General features: G+C 69.1%; 1 protein-coding gene across 1 annotated transcript; it reads left to right on the plus strand.

Moving 5' to 3' along the window:
- Positions 1–235: 235 nt before the first annotated feature.
- On the plus strand, positions 236–18,162 carry LOC141462751 (microtubule-actin cross-linking factor 1, isoforms 6/7-like). The gene is made up of 33 exons (XM_074144738.1): positions 236–703; positions 864–983; positions 1,141–1,248; positions 1,383–1,601; positions 2,027–2,230; positions 2,514–2,745; positions 2,855–3,081; positions 3,391–3,513; positions 3,762–3,863; positions 4,412–4,513; positions 5,133–5,288; positions 5,885–6,040; positions 7,222–7,422; positions 7,516–7,644; positions 7,906–8,076; positions 8,192–8,362; positions 8,998–9,189; positions 9,397–9,516; positions 10,186–10,355; positions 10,731–10,890; positions 11,358–11,555; positions 12,253–12,378; positions 12,884–13,027; positions 13,984–14,172; positions 14,458–14,643; positions 14,720–14,821; positions 15,187–15,349; positions 15,913–16,067; positions 16,156–16,230; positions 16,330–16,447; positions 16,848–17,035; positions 17,117–17,237; positions 18,050–18,162. Exons 1-33 carry the CDS (start codon positions 236–238, stop codon positions 18,160–18,162), a joined length of 5,409 nt encoding a protein of 1,802 aa, XP_074000839.1.
- Positions 18,163–25,358: the final 7,196 nt, after the last annotated feature.

The following is a 25,358-nucleotide window of genomic DNA, read 5'->3' on the forward strand; positions in this document are numbered from 1 at the left end:
CTGGGAGAGCTGGACGTCGCCCTGGAGAGCGGGCAGCGGGTGCTGGAGATGGTGACAGGCAAGTGGCCTTGGCTGGGGGTGGCCGCGGGGCCGAGAGGTGGCAGGGAGTGAGAGGAGAGCCCCGGGATGTGCCAGCACTGGGGGCACCACGGGCACTGGGCATCCTCGGGGCGCTGGGGGGTGGCAGCGGCTGCGGGAGCGCGGTGTCGCGGTGGGGCTGGCAGCGTCCCATGGGATGGAGAGGGGCTGGGGGGTCAGGTCACGGTGGGATGGGGTGCACTGGCAGCCGGGGGTGTCCAGGGAGCTGAGTCTTGGCTCCGGCGGAGAGAAGGGGCTGGAGACGGGTCCAGGAGAGGCAGAGGAGGGGCAAGACACAGGGGACGGTTGGGACAGAGGGACCATCACCGGCCCCGGGGACACTGGCCACGGCAGCGCTGACGCCAGCCGCGGTGCCGCCGCAGGGGAGGAGGCCCAGCTGGCGCAGGAGAAGATGGAGTCGCTGCGGATGCGGTACCTGATCGTGGGCCAGAGCAGTGCCGACACCGTGCACCGGCTGGGGCAGACCCTGGAGGCCTCCTCCCGCCTGGGCACGGGCCAGGAGGACCTGGCGCTGTGGCTGGGACGCATGGAGAAGGAGCTGGCCTCCTGGGACAGCCAGCCCGGCTACCAGGAGCCACCCGTCAACGACAGCGACAGGGAGAAGGTGCGGGACGCGGGGGTCTGGGGACCCTCACCCTCTGCCCCCTTCACCGCTCCCCGGCGTCATGGGGGGACGCGCCAGGTCATGGCAGGGGGTCCCGCAGTAACCGGTGGTGGAGGCACCGGGGTCTGTCCCCGCTGAGGGCTCTCCTCTCCCCCTGCAGTTCGAGCAGATCCTGGACTCCCAACTTGCCCACTTGGCCGGGCTGGGCCAGCGGCTGGAGGAGATCGGCCACGTGCAGCTGGACGCCCAGGCCCTGCTCTCCCAGCTCTCCGACCAGAAGGTGGGTCCGGGCCGGCTCCCCCCATCCGGTACCCCCACCCCAAAGAGGTGCCGGGAGGTCCCCAGGGACCCTGTTCCATGTTCCCCACTCCGCTGGGCTCCTGACCCGCCTCAAGCGTCTCCACCAGACCTGGCGCCCACACGCCTGTGTCTTCCAGCTCCTCTCGGCCGAGATCCTGCACCACCGGGGGCTGGCCGAGCGGCTGCTGGGGGTCTCAGACCCCCTGCTCCGCTCCTGCCCCGAGCCCCTGCGCCTGCGCCTGCAGGTGAGCCCGGCACTCCCCTGGCACCCTCCTGGCACTCCCATGGCACTCCCATGGTGCCCGCCGGGGCCGGGTGGAATGATGCCACCACCGGTCCCATGTCCCCGGCACCGCGGTGAGCCCCCCCGTCCCCCCAGCCCTCGGTGCAGGCGCTGCGGGAGCGCACGGAGCAGCTCTTCCTGCGCAGCGGAGCCTGCGCCGTCCAGCTGGAGCACGCCCAGTCCCTGCTGGCCCAGTTCGCCGAGGCCCTCCAGGAGCTCTCGCCCTGGCTGGAGGAGACCCAGCTCCTCGGGGAGCAGCTTTCCCCCGAGGCCATCAGCTACGAGGCCTTCAAGGAGCAGCAGGCGCTGCTGCAGGTGAGGGCGGGGGGACAAAGGGGAAGGGGAGGGCAGGGACGCGCTCAGAGGGGTCAGGAGCGGAGAGGTGGCGATGGGTGGGATGGAGGGGGCAGCAGTGTGGTACCCAAGGGATGTGGGCACCATCCGTCATGAGTGGAGCCTGTGTGCGGGGTCTGGAATGGAGAGATGGCGATGGATGGGATGGGAGGGGCACTGGTGTGGTACCTGAGGGATGCGGGCACCATCCGTCATGATCAGAGCCCGTGTCGGGGGTTGGGAGCAGAGAGAGGGCGATGGACGGGATGGAGGGGGCACCGGTGCGGTACCCGAGGGGTGCAGGCACCATCAATCATGAGGGGAGCCCGGGCGAGGATGGGGGGTGAGCCTGGTGGCAGCACTGGGGTGCAGCAGGTGACATCCCCGCGCCATTCCCCTGCCCGCAGTGCCTGCGGGAGGCCATCGCCGAGCACCGGCCACTGATGGGGAAGCTGCAGCGCGTCTCGGCGCAGCTGGAGGAGCTGAGCCCGGAGCAGGGCGCCCCGTTCCGGCAGCGCTGGCGGGAGGCAGAGGAGCGGTACGGCTGCGTGCGCCAGCGCCTGCAGCAGGCGGCGGCTCTGCTGGAGGACGCCCTGCCGCGATACAGCCAGGTATGGCCGCCACTCCAGGGGGCCGGTATCCCAAGGGGCATGTCACCGTGGCAGTGTCCCCCGGGTGCTTCCCGTCAGGTCACCGTGCTGGTGTCCCCTGGAGCTCCCCCTGGAGTGACCGTACCAGCGTCCCCCAGGCTCCCCATGGGGTGACTGTGGTGGTGTCCCCTGGGGACTCCCCATCTTGTCACCATGGTGGTGTCCCCGGGGGTTCCCCATCACGTCACCGTGCCGATGTCCCCCTGGGGTTCCCCACGGAGTGAGCGTGCCGGTGTCCCCGCAGCTGACGGAGCGCATGGAGCTGCTGCGGGAGTGCCTGGAGCGGCTGCAGAGCCGGGTGCAGGGCCAGCCCGCCCTGCGGGGGGACGCGGCCCACCTGCGGGAGCAGATCCGGGAGAACGGGCTGGCCCTGGGCGAGCTGGAGAAGCTGGGGGTGGCCCTGGAGACGGTGCGGGCGCAGGGCAGCGAGCTGCTGGCCAGCATGCAGGCGGCAAACTCCCACGCCGCTGCCAGAGGTACCCCCGCCGTGGGGCAGAGACGGACCCACGGCAGCGCGTCCCGGGGGGGGGATGCGTCCCCGTTCGGGGGGCCCCAGGCTGAGCCCCATCCCTTCCCGCCCCGCAGGGATCCAGGAGGGGACGGCGGAGCTGGTGTCCCGCTGGGGCGAGCTGCGCGGGCGCTGCCAGGAGCAGGAGCGGTGGCTGCGGGAGCTGCTGGCCCTGGCCGACCGCTTCTGGCCCGGCCTCGCCGAGCTGGCCCTGACCCTCAGCGACACCCAGCAGCTGGTCCTGGGGCTGGAGGAGGCCGGTGGAGACCCCGAGGCCATCCGCGCCCAGCTCCGCACCATGCAGGTACCCCCTGGGGAGGGGCACGGGGGGGAGCCCCATAGCACGGGCAGCCCCATAGCACAGGCAGCCCCACGGCATGGGCAGTGCCAGGGAACAGGCAGCCCCATAGCAGAGGCAGCCATGCAGCACAGCCAGCCCCATGGCACGGGCAACCCATAGCATGGACAACCCCATGGCTTGGGTAGCCCCATAGCGTGGGCAGCCCCACAATGCAGGCAACCCCATAGAATGGCCAGCCCCATGGCCCAGCCAGCCCCATAGCCCGGCCAGCCCCACGGCAGGGCCAGGGCCCATCCCCGTGCGTTGCCGCAGGCGCTGCGGGAGGAGATCGACGCGCTGCAGGGCGAGCTGGACACGCTGGGCAGCCTGGGTGTGGAGCTGATGTCCTCCTGCGGGGACCCCGACAAGCCCGATGTCACCAAGAGCCTGGACGATGTGAGTGCCACCAGGTGGGGGTCTGGGGGGTCCCTGGGGCTGAGCCGCCACGGGACCCTGCGGAGGGATGGGTGTCCCCAGGATGTCCTGGTGCGGGTGGCCATGCCGGGCTGGTGTCCCTGCAGAAGGGATGGGGTTCCCCAGGGTGTCCTGGTGTGGGTGGCCATGCCGGTGTCCCCACAGAAGGGACACTGGTGTCCCCACAGAAGGGATGCCAGTGTCCCCGCTGACCCCCCGCCCGGCCGCAGCTCTACTGCTCCTGGCACAGCCTGAACAAGGTGTGGACGGAGCGGTACGGCCGCCTCCAGGAGCAGCTCCAGGCCGCCCTCAGCTACCAGGAGACCATGCAGGTGGGCAGCTGGGGGGCCCCCGGGAGAAGGCACCCCCCCATAGGGGCCTGACCCCCACCTGCGTCACCCTCCCATCCTCACTCAGATGGCCATGGGGCCACCATCGTGGTCCAGGACCTGGCGGTGGGGCTGGCTGGGCAGGACTATGGGGACGTGGGGCCAGCAGGGCTATAGGGCCAAGGTGGTGCCTTGGGTGGGGGGCTGGCTGGGCTGGGGAGGGGGGAAATGGGGCTGGGGGACAGTGGGGCAGGGAGGCAGCGGGGCCGGCCGTGACTGTGTCCTGCTCCTTCGGTGGGGATGGGAATGGGGCACCCTCTGACCTTCCCTGGGGACCGTGGTGGGTCCCAGCCCCGCTCTGGGCCATGGGGCTGCAGAGATCAGCGGTGACCGTGCCACTGACCCCAGGGATATGGTGGTCCTGGCAGGGGTGACGTGTCCAGCATGCGGGGACAGGGATGGGGATGGGGATGGGAATGGGGACAGGGTGGGGGGGACAGGGTGGGGGTCCCCAGGCCCTCCCTGAGCCCAGGATGGCTGTCGGTGCCCAGCGGGTGTTCGAGTGGCTGGACGCGGCCGAGCTGCGCATGGCAGAGGAGTTCCTGGTCGGCGGGGACCTGGACCTGGTGCAGCAGCAGCTGGCGGAGCTGAAGGTGGGGGGGGGGGCTACAGGACGGGGCGGGGGGCAAATGGCGTGCCGGGGGTGGCTGTGGGATGGAAGGGTGGCACGTTGGACGGGGCTGGTGTCCCCACGGCACCCGCTCACGGTGGGCACGGGGTGGCCAAGTCCTGCCCAGGGTGGCCAAATTGTGCCCGGAGTGTGAGGGGCTTCCCGCACCCCACGAGGAGGAGCTTGGGGACCAGGTGCCCGTGCCAGGCTGTGCCAGGCTGTGCCAGGCTGTGATAAACCAGACCCAGCTCTGCCATGCCATGCTGTCCTGTGCCGTGCCATACAATGCTGTGCCATGCCATACTGTGCCATGCCATGCTGTCCTGTGCCATACCGTGCCGTGCTGTGCCGTGCCATGCTATCCTGTGCCATACCGCGCCATACTGTCCTGTGCCACGCCATACTGTGCCATGCTGTGCTGTGCCGTGCCATGCTGTCCTGTGCCACGCCATACTGTGCCATGCTGTGTCATGCCATGCTGTGCCGTGCCATGCTATCCTGTGCCATACCGTGCCACGCCATGCTGTGCCATGCCTTGCCATACTGTGCCATGCCTGGTGGCACATCAGAGCCCCGTCTCCCCGCTCACCGCTGCCCCACAGGAGTTCAAGAGGGAGCTCTACCAGTGCAAGGTGGACGTGGAGAGCCTGCGGCACCAGGGCAGCCTGGGGGGCGTGGGGCAGGGGGATCCCCCAGCCCCCCTCAGCGACTTCCGCCAGCGCTGGGACCGGCTGGAGGAGGAGATCGTCGGCCGCCAGGTAGGGAGGGGGCTGCCAGGGTGGGGGCTGCCACCGGCACGGGGCAAGGGCCACGGCAGGGTGGGTGCGGGGGGCCGGGGGTGGTTGGGTCTGTGGCATCCATGGGGTGCCAGGTGGGTGCATGGGGTGCTGGGTGGGTGCTGGGTCTGCGGGGGCTGTGTGGGTGCATGGGGTGCCAGAGGGATACTGGGTGTGTGGGGTGCCATGCAAGTACATGGGGTGCCATGGGGGTGCCAGGTCCATGGGGTGCCGGGTGGGTGCAGGGTCTGTAGGGTTCATGGGGTGCTGGGTCCATGGGGTGCCAGGTGGGTGCAGGGTCTGTGGGGTCCATGGGGTGCCAGGTGGGTGCAGGGTCTGTGGGGTCCATGGGGTGCCGGGTGGGTGCAGGGTCCATGGGCTGCTGGATGGGTGCTGGGTCTGTGGGGTGCTGGGGGAGTACAGGGTCCATGGGGTGCCGGGTGGGTGCTGGGTCTGTGGGGTCCGTGGGGTGCCGGGTGGGTGCAGGATGCACGGTGCGGCTGCGTGGGGGGGTTGCGGGGTGCCCGGTGGGTGCTGCCGTTGCTGTCCCCGACGCGTGCCCGGTTCGTGGGTGGCAGCACCAGCTGGAGGCGGCGCTGCTGGGGCTGGGGCAGTTCCACCACCAGCTGGAGGAGCTGCTGCAGTGGCTGCGCCGCGCCGCCGAGCAGCTGCAGGGCCCCGCCATGCTGCGCCCCGACCTGCAGAGCTGCGAGATCGAGCTGGCCAAGCACAAGGTGAGGGCGGCAGCGGGTCGGGGACGGCCCTGGGAGTGGGGGGGGCGCGGCAGTCTTGCTGGGGGCACCCAGCCTGGCCCCCTCCCAGCCCCGCCAGGGAGCCCCGGGGCGCTGGCAGCCTGGTGGGACAGGCTGCGGCTCGGGGCGGGTGGCGTGAGAACACGTCCCCTCCCGCGGTGACAGCATGGAAGGGATGAGCTGTCTCCCTGCCCCGCGTCCCCTTGCCCGGGCATGTTTTAGCCACGTCTCTGACGCAGGAGAGGTGGGGACCGGCCCCATGGCCCCCAGTCTCCTTTATGCCCGTCCTGGCAACCTCCCTCCCATGAAGCAGCAAATTTGGTGCCTCGCATGTGCCACGCTGAGCACCAGAGCCATGGTGCCAGCGCCAGGGCATCCCTGGGTGCCGTGTCCCCCCCAGCACATCACTCCCGGACCCCGGCGGCATCAGTGTTGGCATGGGGCGAGGGGCTTGGCGCCCTGGTGGACAACAGGATGCCCAGGAGCCAGCAATGTGCCCTGGCGGCCAAGAAGGCCAGTGGCATCCTGGGGGGCATCAAGAAGAGTGTGGAGAACCTCAAGGGAGGTCATCCTCCCCCTCTGCTCTGCCCCAGGGAGGCCCCATCTGGAGCACTGGGACCAGTTCTGGGCTCCCCAGTTCCAGAAGGACAGGGAACTGCTGGAGAGGATCCAGCAAAGGGCTACAAAGATGCTGAGGGGCCTGGAGCATCTCTCTGCTGAGGAAAGGCTGAGGGACTGGGGTCTGTTGAGTCTGGAGAAGAGCAGACTGAGGGGGGATCTGATCAAGGCCTCTAAATACTTGAAGGGTGGGTGTCAGGAGGATGGGGCCAGTCTTTTTCCAGTGGTGCCCAGAGACAGGACAAGAGGGACCGGGCACAAACTGGAACGTGGGAAGTTCCACCTAAAGATGAGAAGGAACTTCTTTGGTGTGAGGGTGGCAGAGCCCTGGAAGAGGCTGCCCAGAGAGGTGGTGGAGTCTCCTTCTCTGGAGACATTCAAACCCCCCTGGACACGTTCCTGTGGGACCTGCTCTGGGTGCCCCTGCTCTGGCAGGGGGTTGGAGGAGATGATCTCCAGAGGTCCCTTCCAACCCCATATCATTCTGGGATTCTGTGGGGGCATGGGGTGCTGGCGGTGATGGTGTCACCTCACGTGTCCCCCAGGTGCTGCGGAACGACGTGATGTCCCACGCGCGCACGGTGCAGTCGGTGACGGAGGCTGGGCAGGGTTTGCTGCTCTCCAGCCTGGGGGGGGAGAGCGTGGAGGGGCTGCAGCGCAGCCTCCAGCAGCTGGGCCAGCGCTGGGACCTGGTGCGCAGCGAGACCGAGAGCCGCCAGCTGGAGCTGGAGAACAACCTCAGCCAGGTATGGGGCAGGGTGAGATGGGGGCGCCCGGCACCACGCTGGTGGTGGCCAGGACGGTGCTGAGCCCCCCCTGCCCCCCGGTGCCATCCCCAGGTGCAGGACATCACGCTGGAGATGACGGAGCTGCTGCAGTGGCTGGAGCAGGTGGAGCTGCAGCTCTTCTTCTCCAAGCCGGCCTGGGGCCACCCGGACACCACCAAAGAGACACTGGCCGCCCACCTGGTGAGCACCGCGGCTGTGCCACCGTGGCAGGGACGTCCCTGAGTGTCCCTTAGGGGGGACCTGTGTCCCAAATCCTCTCTACATGGCGGTGCTGGGACCCCTCTCTGCCTTCTGACCGGGCAGAGCTCTTCTGCACCCCTCCGGCTCCCCTGGGACAGTCGGAGCCTTCCCCATCCCATCTCCACCCCTATCCCCGGCCCCATCCCATCCCCGTCCCTCTGCGGGGTGGTGACCCCGGGGCTTCCCGCGTCCCCCCGGCAGGAGCTGTGCAAGGAGCTGGAGTCCAAGCAGGAGGCCTACAGCGGGCTGCGGGAGCGGCTGCAGCGGCTACTGGCCTCCTGCCGCGCCGGCCGGCCCTGCAGCACCGAGCACAGCCTCCGCATGCTGGAGCAGAAGTGGGAGAGCGTCCACGCCGAGGCCCAGGAGAGGAAGGTGCGTGGGGCAAGGCGGGGGACGCTGCCCACCCGGGGAGTGCCAGCCCTGCCCCGGCTGCGGGGGGTCTGGGGGTGCCCGTCCCCGTCAGCGCCTGCCCCCCCTGTCCCCGCAGGAGCTCCTGGCCGAGGGGCTGACGGTGACCACCGAGTTCCACGGCACCGTGCAGGAGCTGCTGCGCTGGGTGGCTGAGGCTGAGGAGCTGCTGGGCTCCCCCGCGCCCCCCAGCTTCATCCTGGACACCGTCACCGCACAGATCCAGGAGCACAAGGCGAGTGCCAGCACCGTCCCGGGGTGTCCCGATGCCAGGGATGGTTCTGTGGGGCTGGGATGGTGGAGATGTGGAGGGCCACGGAGATGCTGGGAGGGCTGGAGCCCCTCTGCTGGGAGGACAGGCTGAGAGAGTTGGGGGGGTTCGGCCTGGAGAAGAGAAGGCTCCGGGGAGACCTTGGAGCCCCTTCCAGTCCCTCAAGGGGCTCCAGGAAAGCTGGGGAGGGACCTCTCGATCGGGGAGGGGAGCCATAGGATGAGGGGGGATGGTTTTAAGGTGAAAAAGGGGAGATTTAGGTGAGATGTGGGGAAGAACTTCTTTGGTGTGAGGGTGGTGAGAGCCTGGCCCAGGTTGCCCAGAGAAGCTGTGGCTGCCCCATCCCTGGAGGGGTTCAAGGCCAGGTTGGAGGGGGCTTGGAGCAACCTGCTCTGGTGGGAGGTGTCCCTGCCCAGGGCAGGGGGTGGCACTGGGGGGGCTTTAAGGTCCCTTTCCACCCAAACCATTGGGTGATCCTGTCTTATGGGGGATGTCTCTCCGAGTGAGCTGGCTCCACACCCCATCCCGGCGCCAGGGGTCTGCTCCCACCCTGGGGCCAGCCCCGCTACGCCCCCCCCAGCCACCCTGGCTCTTGGCAGGCCCTGGTGAAGGAGGCGAATGCCCGCGGGGAGAAGCTGGCCGGGCTGGAGGCGGTGGCGTCGCGGCTGCAGGACTTCAGCAGGAAGCAGGACGGGGCCATCATCCAGAGCCTGGTGCTGGCGGCGCGGGAGCGGCTGGGCAGGGTGCTGCGGCGGGCGGCTGAGCGCGGCGCCGCACTGGAGGAGGCACGCAAGCGCACCAAGCAGGTACCGCACCCCGGGACGGGGGGACGGGGATCTGTTGGGGAGCCCTGCCGGGGTGGGGGACACGCAGCTCCAGCACGGGGACTGTGGTTTGTGCCACGGTGGTGCCACCGTGCTGTGGAGTGGCTGCTGTGGCCCATCGTCTGGGTCACCCCGGCTCCATCTTTGCACACAAGGACCCCCCCCCAACCATCACCCCCTCCCTTTCAGTTCAGTGAGTCTCGGCGGCTGCTCCTGGACTGGATGGACGAGGTGGAGCAGAGCCTGGAGGTGCCGCAGGACACTGCCACCAGCCAGGAGGAGATCAAGTGCCAGCTGGCTGAGCACAAGGTCGGGGGGACAGTCCTGCTGTCTGGCCCCATGGAGATGTGGGGAGCAGAGCCAGGGGGCTGTCAGGTGGCAGGGGAGGGGTCCCCAGAACCCAGCGGGGACAGCAGAGCCTTTGGTCTGGAGAAAAGGGATCTGAGGGGAGACCTTCTCGCTCTCCACAACTCCCTGAAAGGAGGGTGTAGCCAGGGGGGGGTCACTCTTTTCTCCCAAGGAACAAGAGAAAATGGCCCCAAGTTGGGCCAGGGGAGGTTTAGGATGGAGATTGGGGAAAATTCCTTCCTGGAAAGGGTTGTGAAGCCTTGGAAGAGGCTGCCCAGGGCAGTGGTGGAGTCGCCATCCCTGGAGGGATTGAAAAGCCGGGCAGAGGTGGTGCTGAGGGACATGGTTTATGGTGGTTTTGGTTGGTGCTGGGTCCATGGTTGGACTCCATGAGCTGAAAGGTCCCTTCCAACCTGGAGAATTCCATGATTCCATGATGTGCCCGGCACCTCAGTGGTCCGATGTCCTCCTAGGGCAGTCTCTGCAGAGCAGGGAGCCCCCAGCTGAGGGGCATCATCACCTCAGCTGCCCCTCAGCACTGGCGGAGAGAGGGGTCTCCCCACAGCCCCCCTGCCTGGGTCCAGCACCCAGGTCTGGGGGTCCCGGAGGGCTCACCCCCTCTGCCTGCAGGCATTCCAGAAGGTGCTGCGCTCCAAGCGGCCGGTGTACGAGGCCACGCTGCGGAGCGGGCGGGCGCTGCGGGAGAGAGCCCGGCTCCCCGAGGACCTGCAGCCGCTGGAGGAGCTGCTGGGGGAGCTGAAGGAGCGCTGGGACGGGCTGTGCAGCCGGGCTGCAGAGAGGTGGGGGGCACGGGTGGGGTGGGGTGGGATGGGGATGGGATGGGATGGTGTTGAGGATGAGGATGGGGATGTGATGGCATGGGATGGCACAGGATGGCATGGGATATGATGGGGTGGGTGGGGCATGATGGGGTGGGATGGGATGCCTGTCCTCTGCTTGCCATGTGGGTCCCAGGCGGGGGGCATGGCATTGCCCTTCCTCCCTGGGCACCCTGCTGCCTGCCCCGAGACCCCCTGCCCGACTCCCCTGGCCTCTGGCCCTGGGGGGCAGCTGGGCTCCCTCCCCAGCCGTGCCGTGGGGCAGCCATTCCCCGCACCGTGGGGCTGAGCCCATCCCCCGGGTGCTGCGGGCACGGCCTGCGCCCTTCCCTGCAGGCAGCACAAGCTGGAGGAGAACCTGCTCTTCTCGGGCAAGTTCACGGACGCGCTGCAGGCCCTCATGGACTGGCTGTACCGGGCTGAGCCGCAGCTCAGCGAGGACGTGCCCGTCGGAGGGGACCGGGACCTGGTCAGTGACCTCATGGACAAACACAAGGTGGGTGTCTCCAGATGTGTGTGGGGGTCCCTGGGGAGCCCCGGGCTCTGCCCCAGCCCTGCCCACCCTCCAGCCCAGGGCAGGACACCAGGAGAGATCCTTTGCTGTGAGGGTGGTGAGAGCCTGGCCCAGGTTGCCCAGAGAAGCTGTGGCTGCCCCATCCCTGGAGGGGTTCAAGGCCAGGTTGGAGGGGGCTTGGAGCAACCTGCTCTGGTGGGAGGTGTCCCTGCCCAGGGCAGGGGGTGGCACTGGATGGTCTTTTAAGGTCCCTTCCCACCCAAACCATTCCATGATTCTATGAACACCAGGCGAGGATGGGCTTTGCCCACCAGAGCAGCCCCCGCTTTGCCCCCGGTCCTTGGGGCAGTGCTGGGGTGCCCCGAGTACCCCCCTGCTGCCGGGGGGCTGGGGCACACGGGGTTCCTGTGCAGTAATGGCATCGCCCACCCCCCCTGCCCCCTCCCCAGGTGTTCCAGAAGGAGCTGGGCAAGCGGGCCAGCTGCATCAAGATGCTGAAGCGCTCGGTGCGGGACCTGACGCGCGGCAGCAGCAGCATGGACTCCCAGTGGCTGCAGAAGCAGATGGAGGAGCTGAGCGCCCGCTGGGACCTGGTCTGCAAGCTCTCCCTCTCCAAGCAGGCCCGGCTGGAGGCCGCGCTGCGGCAGGTGAGAGCCAGGGCCAGGGGGGGCCGGGGGCCAGCAGCCGGCCCGGGGATTCCCCAGGTGGAAATTTTGGGGTCCGTAGCTGGTTCGTCCTGGTGGGAAGGCTCTGCAGGGGTGTGGGGTGCCCAGGGCGGTGGGTGGCCACCCTGTGGGGTGCTCCATGGAGTGCCCAGGCAGTGGGTGGCCACCCTGTGGGGTGCTCCATGGAGTGCCCAGGCAGTGGGTGGCTGCGCTGTGGGGTGCTCCGTGGGGTGGCTGATTGTGGGGTGCTCCGTGGGGTGGCTGCGCTGTGGGGTGCTCCGTGGGGTGGCTGGGTGCTCTGTGTGGGCGCGTGTCCCAGGGCGCTGGGTGGCCATGTGGCAAGGTGTGGTGGCCGGTTGCCAGGCCGGGTGCCGGGGCGTAGGTGTGCCCTGTGCAGGGTGCCAGGGGCTGGGGGGGGGCGCGGCTGGGTGTCGTGGGGTGCCGTGTGGGGTGCCCCGCTCCATGGTGGCTGGTGGGGGTCAGGGGAGACTGACCCCTGGGGTGGGGTGAGGAGCATCCTCTGTCCTGCCCTGGGGCTTGAGCCGGGCTGGCAGCAGCTCTCTGGCGGTGGCCCGGAGCTGCACGGCACTTGCCAAGCCCTGGGCCGCTGCCCCGGGGCGGGGGGGGGGGGCTCGTGGCCGGTGGGTGGGTGCTGAGCAGGTCCCCGTCCGCGGTGCAGGCGGAGGAGTTCCACAGCCTGGTGCACTCCTTCCTGGGCCGCCTCTCCGAGTCCGAGAAAGCCCTCAAGTACGGTGGCTTCCCCGAGGAGGAGCCGGCCGTGCAGGAGTGCCAGGACCAGCTGCAGGTCGGTGCTGGCCCCCACCAGCCCTCATTAGTCCCAACCACTCCCCGTTAGCCCCCCGTAACTCCCACCAGTCCCCCACCAGTCCCTGTCAGTCTCCATTAGCCCTTACCAGCCTCCATTAGCCCTTACCAGCCCCCATTAGCCCTTACCAGCCCTCATTAGCCCCTACCAGCCCCTGTTAGCCCCCACCAGTCCCCACCAGACCCTGTTAACCCCCCACCAGCCCCCACCTCCAGGGTGGCTCCATACTTGCCCCAGGGCATCCCATTGCCAGGGTCATCCAGCCCTGGCGGGGCTGTGGGGTGCACCCCACCGAGACATGGGGTGTGGGGTCCCATCACACCAAGACCAAGGTTTGGGGCACGGGCATGGAGATTAGAGGTCCCAAGCACCCCATGTGAAGATGGCCATGCCCACTCCACCCGGCTGGTGGCTGTGGCGCTGGGGGGTGCCATGGGGTGCGGGTGCTACGGGCTGGTGCTACCAGGGTCCCTGTGCCCCCCAGGAGCTGATGAAGTCCCTGCAGTGCCAGCAGCTGGAGCTGGAGTGCATCACCTCGCTGGGGGAGGAGATCCTGGCCACCTGCCACCCCGACTCCATCGTCACCCTCAAGTCCTGGGTCACCGTCGTCAAGAGCCGCTTCCAGGAGGTGAGCGGGGTGTCCTTCTCCCTCCCTTCCTCCCCGGCCGTGGGGCAGGTCTGCCCCACGCCTTTCCCACCGCTGGGGCCTCCGGCTCAGCTCTCCTGGCCGGAGAGCTGGGGATGCTTGGCATGGCCCCGGCCAACACAAACCGTCTTGCTCTTGCCCGTGATGGGACGGCCCCATCTCAGCTCCTCCTGCCCAGCCCTGGCCCTCCATGAGCCACCAGGACCCACTGCCCCGGCCATCCCCTCGCTCCCCCATCCTGGGGGTCACGCCGGGGGGTCACCCTGGGCCTCTTTGGTCCCGGTGGTGGCTCATTCCACCCACCTGAGCCGGCAGATGCCACGCAGCCCGGGCAGGGGAGCAGTGTCCCAGAGATCCCTATCCCGCACCTCGCTCCTGGAGGCTCCCCAACATGGAGGGCTCGGGGCGAGAGCGTTCCCGGCTCTGGCTCTCCCCGAACGGGTCTGACGGGTTCAGCCCGTTGCTGTATCTCAGCTGGATCTGCTGCGAGGTCCCACCACCCATGGGGCTGCCCCATTTGCTCCCGGAGAGGGAGGACGTGGCACAGCCCCGCAGCCGGCACGTCTGCAGCCGCACAGACCTGGCTACCGGCACGTTGGGCCACTGGTCGCGGGGACGGGCTGAGGACCAGTGCTCAAAGCGGTGGTGGCAGTACCCAGGGGCTGCAAAGGTCCCTCGGCACGTGTGGGGCCACGCCACAGCCACTCGTTCCTGCCCCGAGGTCACGGGTGGGCCATGGAGCCCCACGTCCCTGCCCCATAGTCACCACGGCTGCTGGCCGGGGGTCCGTGTGCTTGCCCATGGCTCCCTGTGCAGACCTGTCCCCCAAAGCAGTGTCCCCGTGGGGCCTGGTCAGGGCCACAGACCGGGGTCCGCAGCCGGCCCCGCGCCCCCCGCCACCCCCTGGTGACCCATCCGCCCCCCGGCCGTGCCCGCAGGTGCTGAGCTGGGCACAGCAGCAGGGCGAGCGGCTGCGGGCGCAGCGGGCCAGCCTGGCCGCCGAGCGGGAGGAGGTGGCCCAGTTGATGGACTGGATCACGGCCGCCGAGGAGGCGCTGAGCCTGCGGGACCAGGAGCCGCTGCCGGAGGAGGCCGAGCAGCTGGAGGAGCTCAGCGCCCAGCACACGGTGAGGGCCCCCTGCCCCGCTGCCCCCCTCGCCGGGGGTCCCCTACACCCTGCCTGGCCCCGGGGCGAGTGATTGACCCCACCGAGGACTTTGGGGTGCCCAGGTGGAGGCCGTGGGGCACAGCAGCGAGGCAGCAGCACCTTTCGCAGCCACAGCCCACCCGATGTGGCCAGCAGGGCTGGGCTGCGGGTGGCCACGCTGCCAGCCCTGTGTCCCCACCCCAGCTGTGCCAGGGGGGCTGGCCGGTGCCGGGGACCACGGCTCAGCCCCGGGGCTCTGCTGCAGGTCTTCATGGAGGAGCTGAACCGCAAGCAGCCCGACGTGGAGAAGGTCACCAAGAGCGGCAAGCAGAAGCTGGCCACGGAGCTGGGCCCCCCTGTTGCCCGCCGGCTGGCCACACGTAAGGCCCCCCTTGCCCCCTGTGCCACGCGGCGCCCCAGGACCCCTGTCCTGTCCCTCACTGCCATCTCTGCTGACCGCAGGGCGCCGCAGCAGCGGGAAGGCACAGGGCGGGCCGGTGGCCCCGCTCGGGGGGCTGGAGCCCCAGACCCCCCTCATGGCCCAGCTCCTGCACCGCTGGCAGCAGCTCTGGCTGCTGGCCCTGGACCGGCAGTACCGGCTGGAGACGGCCACGCAGCGCCTGCGGGAGGTAGGGACAGCCACGCCGGGGGGTCACCGGGCTGGACACCCGTGGGGACAGTCCCCAGGGTCGGGGGGACGGAGCGGGCAGCACCCCGGGAGCCTCCCCAGACCCCGTCCCCGCATCATGAGACCCCTGGCAGCCAAGAGGCGGCTGCCGGAGCCCCTGGCCCATTTGCCACCCACAGCTGGGGGTCCTGCCTCCAAAGAGACCCCGTGGCCAGCCCCAGCGGGGCCGGGGCTGGGAGCAGACCCAGTGCACGGCAGTGGGGCTGAGCCGGGGCACGGGTCTGCCTGGGGCAAAGCGTGGTCCCCCACACTTGGGGGTCTCCGGGGGGGGCTTTCCTGCCTTAACTCCCGCTGTGCCTCTGGGAGCTGGAGGAGTTCGCTCACTTCGACTTCGGGGTCTGGAGGAAGCGGTACATGCAGTGGATCGGCCAGATGAAGTCCCGTGTCCTGGACGTTTTCCGAGGCATCGACAGGGACCAGGATGGGCGCATCAGCCAGCGGGAGTTCATCGAGAGCGTCCTCTCCTCCAGTGAGTGCCCCGCGGGGGGGGAATAGGGAGTTTTACACCCCCCTGAGAGCCCGGGGAAGGGTGGTGTGGAGAGAAGTGGGCAGGGACAGGGGCTGCCAGCCGGGACCCTGGGAAATGGGGCTGAGGGGAGACCCCATCGCTCTCTACAACTCCCTGAAAGGAGGGTGTAGCCAGGGGGGATCGGTCTCTTCTCCCAAGGAACAGGCCATGGGACAAGAGGAAATGGCCTCAAGTTGGGCCAGGGGAGGTTTAGGATGGAGATTGGGGAAAATTCCTTCCTGGAAAGGGCTGGGAAGCCTTGGCAGAGGCTGCCCAGGGCAGTGGTGGAGTTGCCATCCCTGGAGGGATTGAAAAGCCGGGCAGAGGTGGTGCTGAGGGACACGGGTCAGTGGTGGGTTGGTCAGTGCTGGGTCCATGGTGGGACTCCAGGAGCTGAAAGGTCCCTTCCAACCTCGACAATTCTATGATTCTATGACCCCCTTGGAGGGGGCCAGGGTTGGGTGTCATCACCAGCTGGCCTGGGCACAGGGCATGGCGGGCTGAGGGTCCCCTTCCCTCCCCAGAGTTCCCTACCAACGTCCTGGAGATGAACGCGGTGGCCAGCATCTTCGACATGAATGGTGACGGCTTCATCGACTACTACGAGTTCGTCAGCGCCCTGCACCCCAACCGCGACCCCCTGCGCCGCATCGCTGACGCCGACCAGATCCAGGACGAGGTACGGCAGGGGGTGGGGGGCTGGGGGGCTGGGGCCGGGCAGGGTGGGCGTCCCCACCGAGGGTCTGAGCCAAGCGTGACGTCCCCAGGTGAACAGGCAAGTGGCCCAGTGCAACTGTGCCAAGCGCTTCCAGGTGGAGCAGATCAGCGCCAACCGGTACCGGGTAAGTGCCCACCCGAGGGGCACGGCTGGGTGCTGGTACCCGTTCTGGCACCCCCTCCCCGAAGCCCCCTGCCCTGCCCTGACACCCCCATCCCCCCAGTTTGGGGAGTCCCAGCAGCTGCGGATGGTGCGGATCCTGCGCAGCACCCTGATGGTGCGGGTGGGAGGGGGCTGGATCGCGCTGGACGAGTTCCTGGTGAAGAACGACCCCTGCAGAGGTGGGTACCGGTGTCCCACCCACAGCGGGGGACAAGCACGGGGCACCCAGGGATCTGGGGCCAGGAAGATGCTGGCCCAGGTTGCCCAGAGAAGCTGTGGCTGCCCCATCCCTGGAGGGGTTCAAGGCCAGGTTGGAGGGGGCTTGGAGCAACCTGCTCTGGTGGGAGGTGTCCCTGCCCAGGGCAGGCAGTGGGAGGGGATGGGCTTTAAGGTCCCTTCCCACCCAAACCATCCTGTGACCCTATGATCTGGGTCCAGCAGAGCCCTGGATTCAGGGTGGTGGCCGTCCCTGTGCCCAGGTGCGGTGCCTGCGGGACCATATGGGTCAGTGGTCCCCATGTGGGACACCTCACCGGGCTCCGGGGTCCCCCAGACCCTCACCTCCGCTGTCATCCCCAGTGAAGGGAAGGACCAACCTGAAGATCAACGAGAAGTACCTGTCCCCCGACACCTTCGGGGCCACCGCCGCCAAGTGCCCGGGCAACCAGTCGGCCCCCTCCTCCAAAGTGCTGTCCCCCAGCCGCTCCAACTCCAGCCTCAGCCTCTACAGCAGCGCATCCGCCCCCTCCAGCCCCCTGGCCAGGAAGGTAAGGGCTGGGGGAGGCCCCCCAAGTCATCCCTACCCCTCCAGCCCCTCCGTGGCGGGGGCTGACCCTCTCCCCCCGCAGTCGGTGCTGCGGAGGACACGCTCCGGTGACCGGTGTCCCCGCTCCCGCGGCTCCCTGCTGCCCGACGGAGCCGAGCTGCAGTTCACCGCCACCGAGGAAAGCCCAGCCGTGGCACCCCCAGGTGAGGGGCATGATCGTGGGGGGGTGTCCCCACAGAGGCTGGGGGGGCCGGGGGTGCACTGGTGTGGGGGGTGCAGGAGGGCACGGTGCTCCGGCGCCTCCCCGTCGTAGAACCGTGGAGTAGAATCATAGAATCGTTGAGGTTGGGAAAGATCTTTCAGATCGTGGAGTCTAACCATGGGTCTAACGAGGACGAGAGGAAATGGCCTCAAGTTGTGCCAGGGGAGGGTTAGAATTAATATTGTGGAAAATTCCTTCGTGGAGAGGGGTTGTGAAGCCTTGGAAGAGGCTGCAGAGCAGCCTCTTCCAAGGCTTCACAACCCCTCTCCACGAAGGAATTTTCCCATTTTCCATCCTAACTTCCCCATCCTGAACCTCGTGTCCCTACAGAGCCGCCCGAAGGGTCCCCCCCGGAACGCTGCAGCCCCTGCCGCTGACCCCCGCCCCCAGCCGCCCACCCTGCACCCAGCCCCACTCAGGACTCTCCTCCCCGAGGCCGGAGGATGGTGAAGCCACGGACCCCCCCCAAGCGGGCGCCCACCGGCAAGGGCTGAGCTCTCTGTCCGTCACCCATCCCACCGGGCCCAGACCCGGCGTATATGCAAGTATCCCCCCCCCCAACACACACCAAACACCCCCCCCGGGCTCTGCCTGGCACGGCCCCCCTGCCCCACAGCCCCACCAGGCAGCATGGGGGGGGTCTGAGCCCTGAAACCCCACTCTGAGCATCCCGGGGGGGCTGCAGGCTGCTGGGAGCATCCCGTAGCTGCAGGCTTGTGGCAGCCCAGGGCTGGGGGTCCCCTTCTCCCCCAGGCTCCCATGCTGTCTGGGAGGTGGTGTCTGCTGGTGCCCCCGGGAATTTGGCATCGCTGGCGGGGATCCCCCCCCATCCTGCCGCCCTGGTGGGAGGTGGCCGTGCTCGGTAGCCGGGCAGCGGGGTCCCCTCGCCGGACGCAGAGCCCCATTTCTGGTGCTAACCCTCAGCCCTTCGCTGTGTGCCCACGGGGGAGGCCCCGGCTACCGCTGCCCCCCCACCCCGGCAGGGCTGGGGATGCCATGGGAGGGGGGTACCCCCTGCCCCCTGTCCCCCCCGGGCGGCAGGACCCCCGCCCTGCCGCCGCATGCCCACGTCGCCCCGCTAACTGGAGAGCAGTAGAGCTGAATGTAACCCTGGCCGGGCACGGCCCCGCCAGCCACCTCAATAAAGAGTAGGTTTCTTTTTCTATGGGCAGCCGGGACGGGCTGCACCCTGTCCGTCTGTCTGTCTGTCCGCTACACGGGATTTGGGGGTGGGGGGGATGCCGCATTGCCAAAGCCGGTGCGTGGTGGTACGGCGTGGGTGTGCCACCGGCAGAGCCGCCCGTCACCGCGGCTGGCGAGCCCGGGGCGTCCCAGCGGGTGCCAGCGGGCACCGCGCCGTGGTGCCTCCTTTCCCAGGAAGCGTGGCTGGGATTCCTGCCCTGCCCCAGCGCCTCTGCCCGGGGCCAGGAACCCACACCCACAGCGGGCAGCACCGGGAGACGCCGCGTCCCCATCCCCGGCTGCCCTCCTGTCACCCGGGGGCAGCGGGGCATCCATCCCCATGGGGACACCTCGTGTGCAGGGACTGTCCCCAGGCCTGGCAGCGGCACGGCCCTTCCCTGGCACCCCCCTGCGCTGGGGAAGTCCGAGACCCCCACATAGCGGGGCTTTGCCCCCCTCCTCTGATCCCCCCTCCTCTGATCCCCCCCAGCTGCCTCCTGCCCTGTCTTGCTCCTGTTGCCCGGCCAACCCTCCATGGGTTTTTGTCCCATTTCTGCGCCTTTGTCCCCTAAAACTCTCTCTGCACCCATTTTTTGTTCTGAACAAGCACTTCTGCACCCATCGGCGGCCAAAGGGGGCCAGAGAGCCTGTGCGGGGGCACGTCCCCCGTCCGTGCACAGAGGAGCCCTGCAAGCCCCAACGTGTGCGTCGGGGTCCCTCGCCGCTGGCCCTGCCCCACGGCACCGAGCCCCACGGCACTGAGCCCCACCACTCCCCACGGAGCAGAGCATCCGCCAACACGTCCCGGACACTCCCGGCGCGGGCTGGGGCCGCCGACACCGTTTGCGTTGCACATTCCTGTGCCTATGGAAATCTCACCCACCACTCCCAGCCGGGGGAACGCACCCGGCCCCACCGGCCCCACCGGCCCGTGCCAGCCCCATCCACAGCCCCCGGCAGCGGCTCTGGCCCGGGAACCAAAGACAACAGGCTGGGGGGCGGGGGCTGGCGGGGACGCACAGCCAAACAGTTTGCAAAATATTTGTGCAGCCGGGCAAACGCTGGCTTCCCCGGGGCTGGACGCAGGGGTGAGGATGGGGAGACGCCATGGAGGGAGGCGCAGACCCCGGAGCGCGCAGGTGGGGATGGAGGGTCCAAGAGAGCCCACACCATCCTTGGGGAGATGCGTCGTGGAGCGGGGATGGCCTGGGAGACCCCCCCCCCCGGCTTGTGCTGGGGCTTGAGAGAAGCATCTCACGCCATCTCCGACGGCCACCAGCAGAGTCCTTCGCTGCTGGAGGGGCTCCCGGGGCAGCGGGAGAGCAGGGATGGGGGCTCGGCCCCAGACGGGCACCACCACGGTGGCGTGGGGCTCTGCTCCGGCGGCGGAGCGTCCCTCCTGCTGGCGGGTGCCCCGGGACCCATCCGGCCCCTGCCGCAGCGAGGGGGAGACGGGTGCCGCCCTGTTGCCCAACCACCCCAGCACTAGCCCCGGCCGTGGGAACCCCGGGCGTGACGGGCCCACCCTGCGCCCCCGCAGCCACCCCAGCCCCCGACTGGAGCCACACGCCGGCGGCAGCCGCTTTGTCCCACCCCAGAGAGCCCGGCCGTGCCACAGGGAGAACGGCCATGCCCAGGGGCTGGTGAAGGGGAGCGCTCTCGGATGCCCCCCCCAGACACCTCCCGTCCCCTCTCCGGGGGCAGAGAGGGGTGTGAGCCCCGGGGGTCCCAGCGACTGCCGGTGCCGGGGCAGCTCCTCCATCCCCAGGGCGCACAGCCCCAGCTCCCCGACGTGTCCCCGGGCTGCTCCGGCTCCACCGCAGGCACAGGGCTCTCCCGCCTGCTGTTTGCACCCACATCCCATGGGAAGCCCTTGCCCGGAGCTGTTGAGAGACCTTGGCCCAGAGCCCCCCATCCTGATCTCTGCAAAGGGCACGGGGTCGGGATGCTTGCGGGGCTGGAGGCAATGGCACAGGGGGACGGCGGACAGCGGGGACGGCGGGTCTGGTGCCACACGGGTCGGTGTCACCATCGGCATCGACATCGGCATGCTGCTCTGATCCCACGCTGGGGCCAGCATGTGTGCGTGCAGAGTCCCTTGCACGGCATATGCGTGTGCAACAGCCATGCTGGTGCAAAAGCAAAGACACCCCCCCCCTCTCCCCCCCAGGCATCTCCCGGTGCCGAGCTCAGTGTCTGGCACGAGCCCCAGTGAGGATTGTCCCAGCCGGCGTCGTGCCACGCTCCCGCACCGCCTTGGCCCTTCCTCGGCACATGCCTAGAGGGACAGGGACCACGATGACTGGCACCGGAGCCAGACCATCCTTGCTGTCATCCCACCAGTGCCACCAGCGGCACGCGGGGCCCCCCCAGAATCCCCGGACTGTGGGGATGGACCTTGGAGCATCCGTGGCCCCGGATTGCTGGTGGCTGGGACAGGCAGACACGGTGCGGGGAGGACGTGCATCCTGGTGATGCCGGGCGGCAGGGTGGCGCGGGATGGTGCATCCCGGCGGGCTGCAGCGCGGTTCGTGATGGGGAGAGCGGCAGCCGCCGGGCCTGGTGACGGCACCACGCAGTGGTGGCAACGAGCCCCCTCCTCTGGGAGCCATCTGCCGCTGTGACACCCGGCTCGGGCAGCCATCCCCACCGACCCCCACGCGTCCCGCTGTGGGGCGACTCCCGCCCCGATTCCTGCCCCGCGGAGCTTTCCCCGTCCCCGCAGCAAATGGCCCCACATCCCCAGCCACCGGCGTGACAGCGGTGTCACTGGGGTTCCCCAGAGCCAGTGGCCACCTCCAGCCCCAACCATGGCCAGCCCCGGGCAGGGGTGAGGTGCCCGGGCCGAGGCGCGTTGGTGAAGCCACGCAGGGTTCCTTCGAATAGGCAGGAATTGCAACCACACATTAGTGCTAATTACCGTAACGAGCCTTCCTCTGCCGCTGGGCCCTGTGCCCGGGGAAGGAAAAGCAAAACAGCCTCGGCAGGCGCAGCAGCAGAACAGCCCAGAATGTCCCAGAATGTCCCAGTATGGACCAGAATAGCCCAGCACAGCCCAGTATGGCCGAACGTGAGCAGCCGCACTGCCTGGGGCAGGGGTCCGAGTCCCCCCCCCCCCCACGCCTGTCCCTGCAGCAAGGCAGGGAGATGATGCCCCGTTGGCCACCCATGCTGGTCACTGGCTGGCCATGCCCGTGACTGGCCCCGTGGCCATCCCTGCTGCCGGGGAGGCTGCTGGGGGGCATGGCTGGCCCAGACCCCCGGTGGGCTCCTCAGCAGCAGGAGGCTCTGCGGTGACGCCACTGCTCCGGCGCTGGTGCCAAGCCCGCAGCGGCAGCAGCACTCATCCCTGTTTGCCGTGGGATTAGGGCTCCTCAGCACCTCTGAAACCACAGCCCGACAACGCCTGTGCAGCCATCGGAAACCCTTGCTGGGGTCTGGGGCACAACCTCCTCTCTGTGTGCCACGGGGACAAGGCACAGGTACAGCAGTGGCCACTGGCCGTGCCGGGGGGAGACGCAGCCCCTGCCCCTCTCGCTGGCCCTGCTGATGCTCGCCTGGTTTGGACATTGCCCCACGGGTCTGGGGCATCGTCCCGGCCAGCCCCTCTTGGCCCCGCAGCTCTGGCTGCTCTGGGGTGACACCCTCCCGAGGGTCCATCTGCCCTCCTGGGACCACCGGCGGGTTCAGCCGTGCCATTCCCAGGGGAATGCCCCTCTACCATTGCCGGGGCTCGCTGCGCCGGCGGCAGGCACCAGGGCTGTGTGCCCACCGGACCATGCTGTGCCACGCCGTGGGCTCGCCCGGCCGGCCCCGCGCCTGGATACCGGCACCTCTCCAGACAACACACTCCCACGCACCATAAACATCTCGCCCAAGTGGCGCATCCCGTCCTCAGCACGATGCCCCACAGGGTTGGCAGTGGGAGGGGGCTGCAGGGCCACCCCGCATCCCCAAAGGGCCACTGCCCCATGCACGGTGCCCAACGCTCTTCTGGGGCCCCCCGAGCGCCCACGGCACCAGGGAGAGGAGAGGGGGTGCCCGGGGTGGAGCGGGGTGCAGGGTCTGGGGAGAGGGTGTGGGGCCAGTGACGGAGGCAGGGCAGGGGTGCTTGGGTGACTCAGGTGGCAACGGGGTGGCTTGGGCATGTTTTGGGCAACTCAGGCTCTACCTGCACATCCAGGGCTGTGGGCAAGGTTTGGGGGGCAGCGGGGAAGGGTCCCCCTCCCCACCAGCTGCCATCGTGCCAGGGTCAGGCCTGCGGCTGGAAATCTGGGGTCTGTCACCCTTGCAATGGCAGCCCAGGGTCCGGCCACATGGACACGGTGGTGTGGCCAGTTCAATGGGAGATGGGCTCACGGTGGGCTTGGGTGGCGAGGGCGGCAGGGGCTGGGGCTGCTGGGGCAGGGGGTGGATACGGGGTGACGGGGAGAAGGATGAGAGGCACCTGGGGACGAGAGCAGCATGGGCACACTGGCCCCATGGAGGTCTCTCCCCGTTTTCTCTCACCTCCTTTGCAGAGGGCACTGCTGGAGCAGATGGCTGATGCCAGGACAGGGCCACCAGCCCACACCGCAGCCCCCTGGGGACCAGCTCACAGCCCCCAGCACGGTGCAGGGAGAGCAGTGACGGGGCCATGGGGGCCAGCACAGCCGGACCCCCTGCATGGGGGACCCGGGGACCCCTCGGGGGCCGTGGGGAGGGCCGGCCCGCCTGTTTCTGGCAGGGCTGGGCCGGTGTGTCATCCCCAGGGGCGGGGAAGGGCAAGGTTTTAAACCCGCTGCGGTGGAGGCAGGAAGCGGCAGCGAAGCAGCGGGACCGCGGGCACCTGCCGGGCGAGCCCCTCGGGCCACCACCACGGGCAGGTAGGCAAGGGCCGGCAGAGACGGACCCGGCTGGAGGCCACGGACCCGCCGGCATGGGCCCATGGCGGACCGAGGCGCTGCTGCCGTGCCGGGAATGCCAGGAATGCGGCGTCACCCGCGCCCGCCGGTCTGGCTGGGCTGCAGCCAGGTGCCGGGGCGGGACAGCGGGCACAGGGCAGCAGCCCCACGGCGCTGCCGTCAGCAGGCACCAACGGCACTGGTGGCCCAGCACGGCGGGAGGATGCCAGTTCCTGACCTCGGTGTGCCCAGGGATGGGGACAGGAGACAACGGCTCCCAGGGAAAAGCCCAGCTGCCTCGGGGCTCCGAGGGGCTCCGAGGGGCTCGGTGGGGCGGTGGGTGCCAAGGAAGGGGCAGGCAGTGGGGCAGGGCACATGGGGGCTGGCGGCAGCACCACTCCATGGGACACGGCAGTGTGGTTGCCCCCCCGTGGGCAGGGTGCGACCCCCATTCCACCGCCCCAGCGGAGGAGCGGCCCCGCTCCTGGCATCTAATGGGGACGGGCAGGAGCCCGAGTGCCACCGGCCATGGGTGAACCGGGTCCCTGCTCCGAGGTAGCTGGAGGCAACACCACCCGGGAAGGAGTCCCGGGCTGCCCGCAGCCCTGCAAGGACCCCCACAGTGCCCTGGCTGCCCTCCCTGTCCCTGCCACCCTTCTCTCAGTGCCCGAGCCAACTCCCCCACTGCTCTCCCTCCCCAGGGAACGCCCCCGGGTTCAGCCTGTCCCACCAAAGACCCCCCCCCAAGACCTCTGCCTGCCTCCCACCCACAGCCACAGCCCCTTCCCCAGCAGATCCTTCCTCCGCCACCCTTTCCCTGGAACCGTGACCCTCACTCCACCAGTAGAACCCATCCCTTCCCCCTGTCCCCCCCCAGCGGACCCCAGTAGCCTCCCCCTCCCCACCCCAGGGGTGCTGAGGTGCGTGGTCGCCCCACGGGACCCGGGGCCGCTGTGGCTGCATGGCTCCTCTCGTCCCCGCCGGCGCTGGGTGTAGGAGGAAGAGGTGGGGGTGACTCAGGCGGGCAGGGAGGTGTGTGTGGGGGCCCGCGGGGCCGGCGGCTGCCATGGGGCCGGGGTTCGTGCCAGCCCCAGCCTTCCCTGACGCAGGCAGCGGGAAAGGCCGAGGCTGCCGGGGCGAGCTGCCCGCGTCGGGGAGAGACGGTGGCCCCGGGGAGGGCTGCAGGTGCCAACGCCTGAACCTCCGCCAGGAATCTCCCCGGCTTTGTGGGCAGAGCCGGTTACTAAAAGTTTCCATGGGCTGACGCCTCCTGACTGAAGGGGGAAGAAAAGAGCCTTCCCCTGCCCGCACGCTCACTGCCCCCTCCCCAGCTGGTGAAGGGCAGGGGGCTTCACCGCAACCCTGACCCTGGTCCCCAGCCCCGATGGGAATTGGCGTCTCAAGATGCTGCTGTGTTACGGGTGGCAGTGCCCAAATCCCCTCTGGATTCTTGTGGCGGTGGCCGGTGTGGGTCCGGGACGTGCGGGGGGTCTGCCTGGGGGTCTCTGGGTACCCCTGTGCCACAGCGTGGCCAGACTGAGCCCAGCTCCTCCCCAGTGCGGCACAGCCTGCGCCATCCTCCTCGGCACCCCTCTGCCAAGGAGCTGGGGGTCTGGGAGCAGCTTTCTTGGCCCGGGGAGGCGGCACGGTCCCAGCACCGGGGTGGGCAGAGAAGGCGGTGTCGTGCCACTGTCCCCATGGCACGATGTGCCTGCCCGTCCCCTTGCCCCGTGTGGCTCTGGGCAGCCCTTCCCGGGGCAGGAGCAGCGCCCGTGGCCGTCCCACCCGCTGTCCCCACCTCTTGGCACTGGAGCCGGAATGCAATTCCCGACCTGCAAAGGCAAACGGTGTTTTGCCTGGGCAGATCTGAGCCGGCGCGGCCACACTCGCACTGACATCACCGGGCACGGAGCCGGCGCTGGTCGGCACCTTTTTTCCCCAGGACAGGCATCGAGCCAGAGACAGAGGAGCCATTGCGAGGGAAAGGTGCTGGCCTG

This window comes from Numenius arquata, chromosome 3, assembly GCF_964106895.1.
Source record: "Numenius arquata chromosome 3, bNumArq3.hap1.1, whole genome shotgun sequence".
NCBI lineage: Eukaryota > Metazoa > Chordata > Aves > Charadriiformes > Scolopacidae > Numenius > Numenius arquata.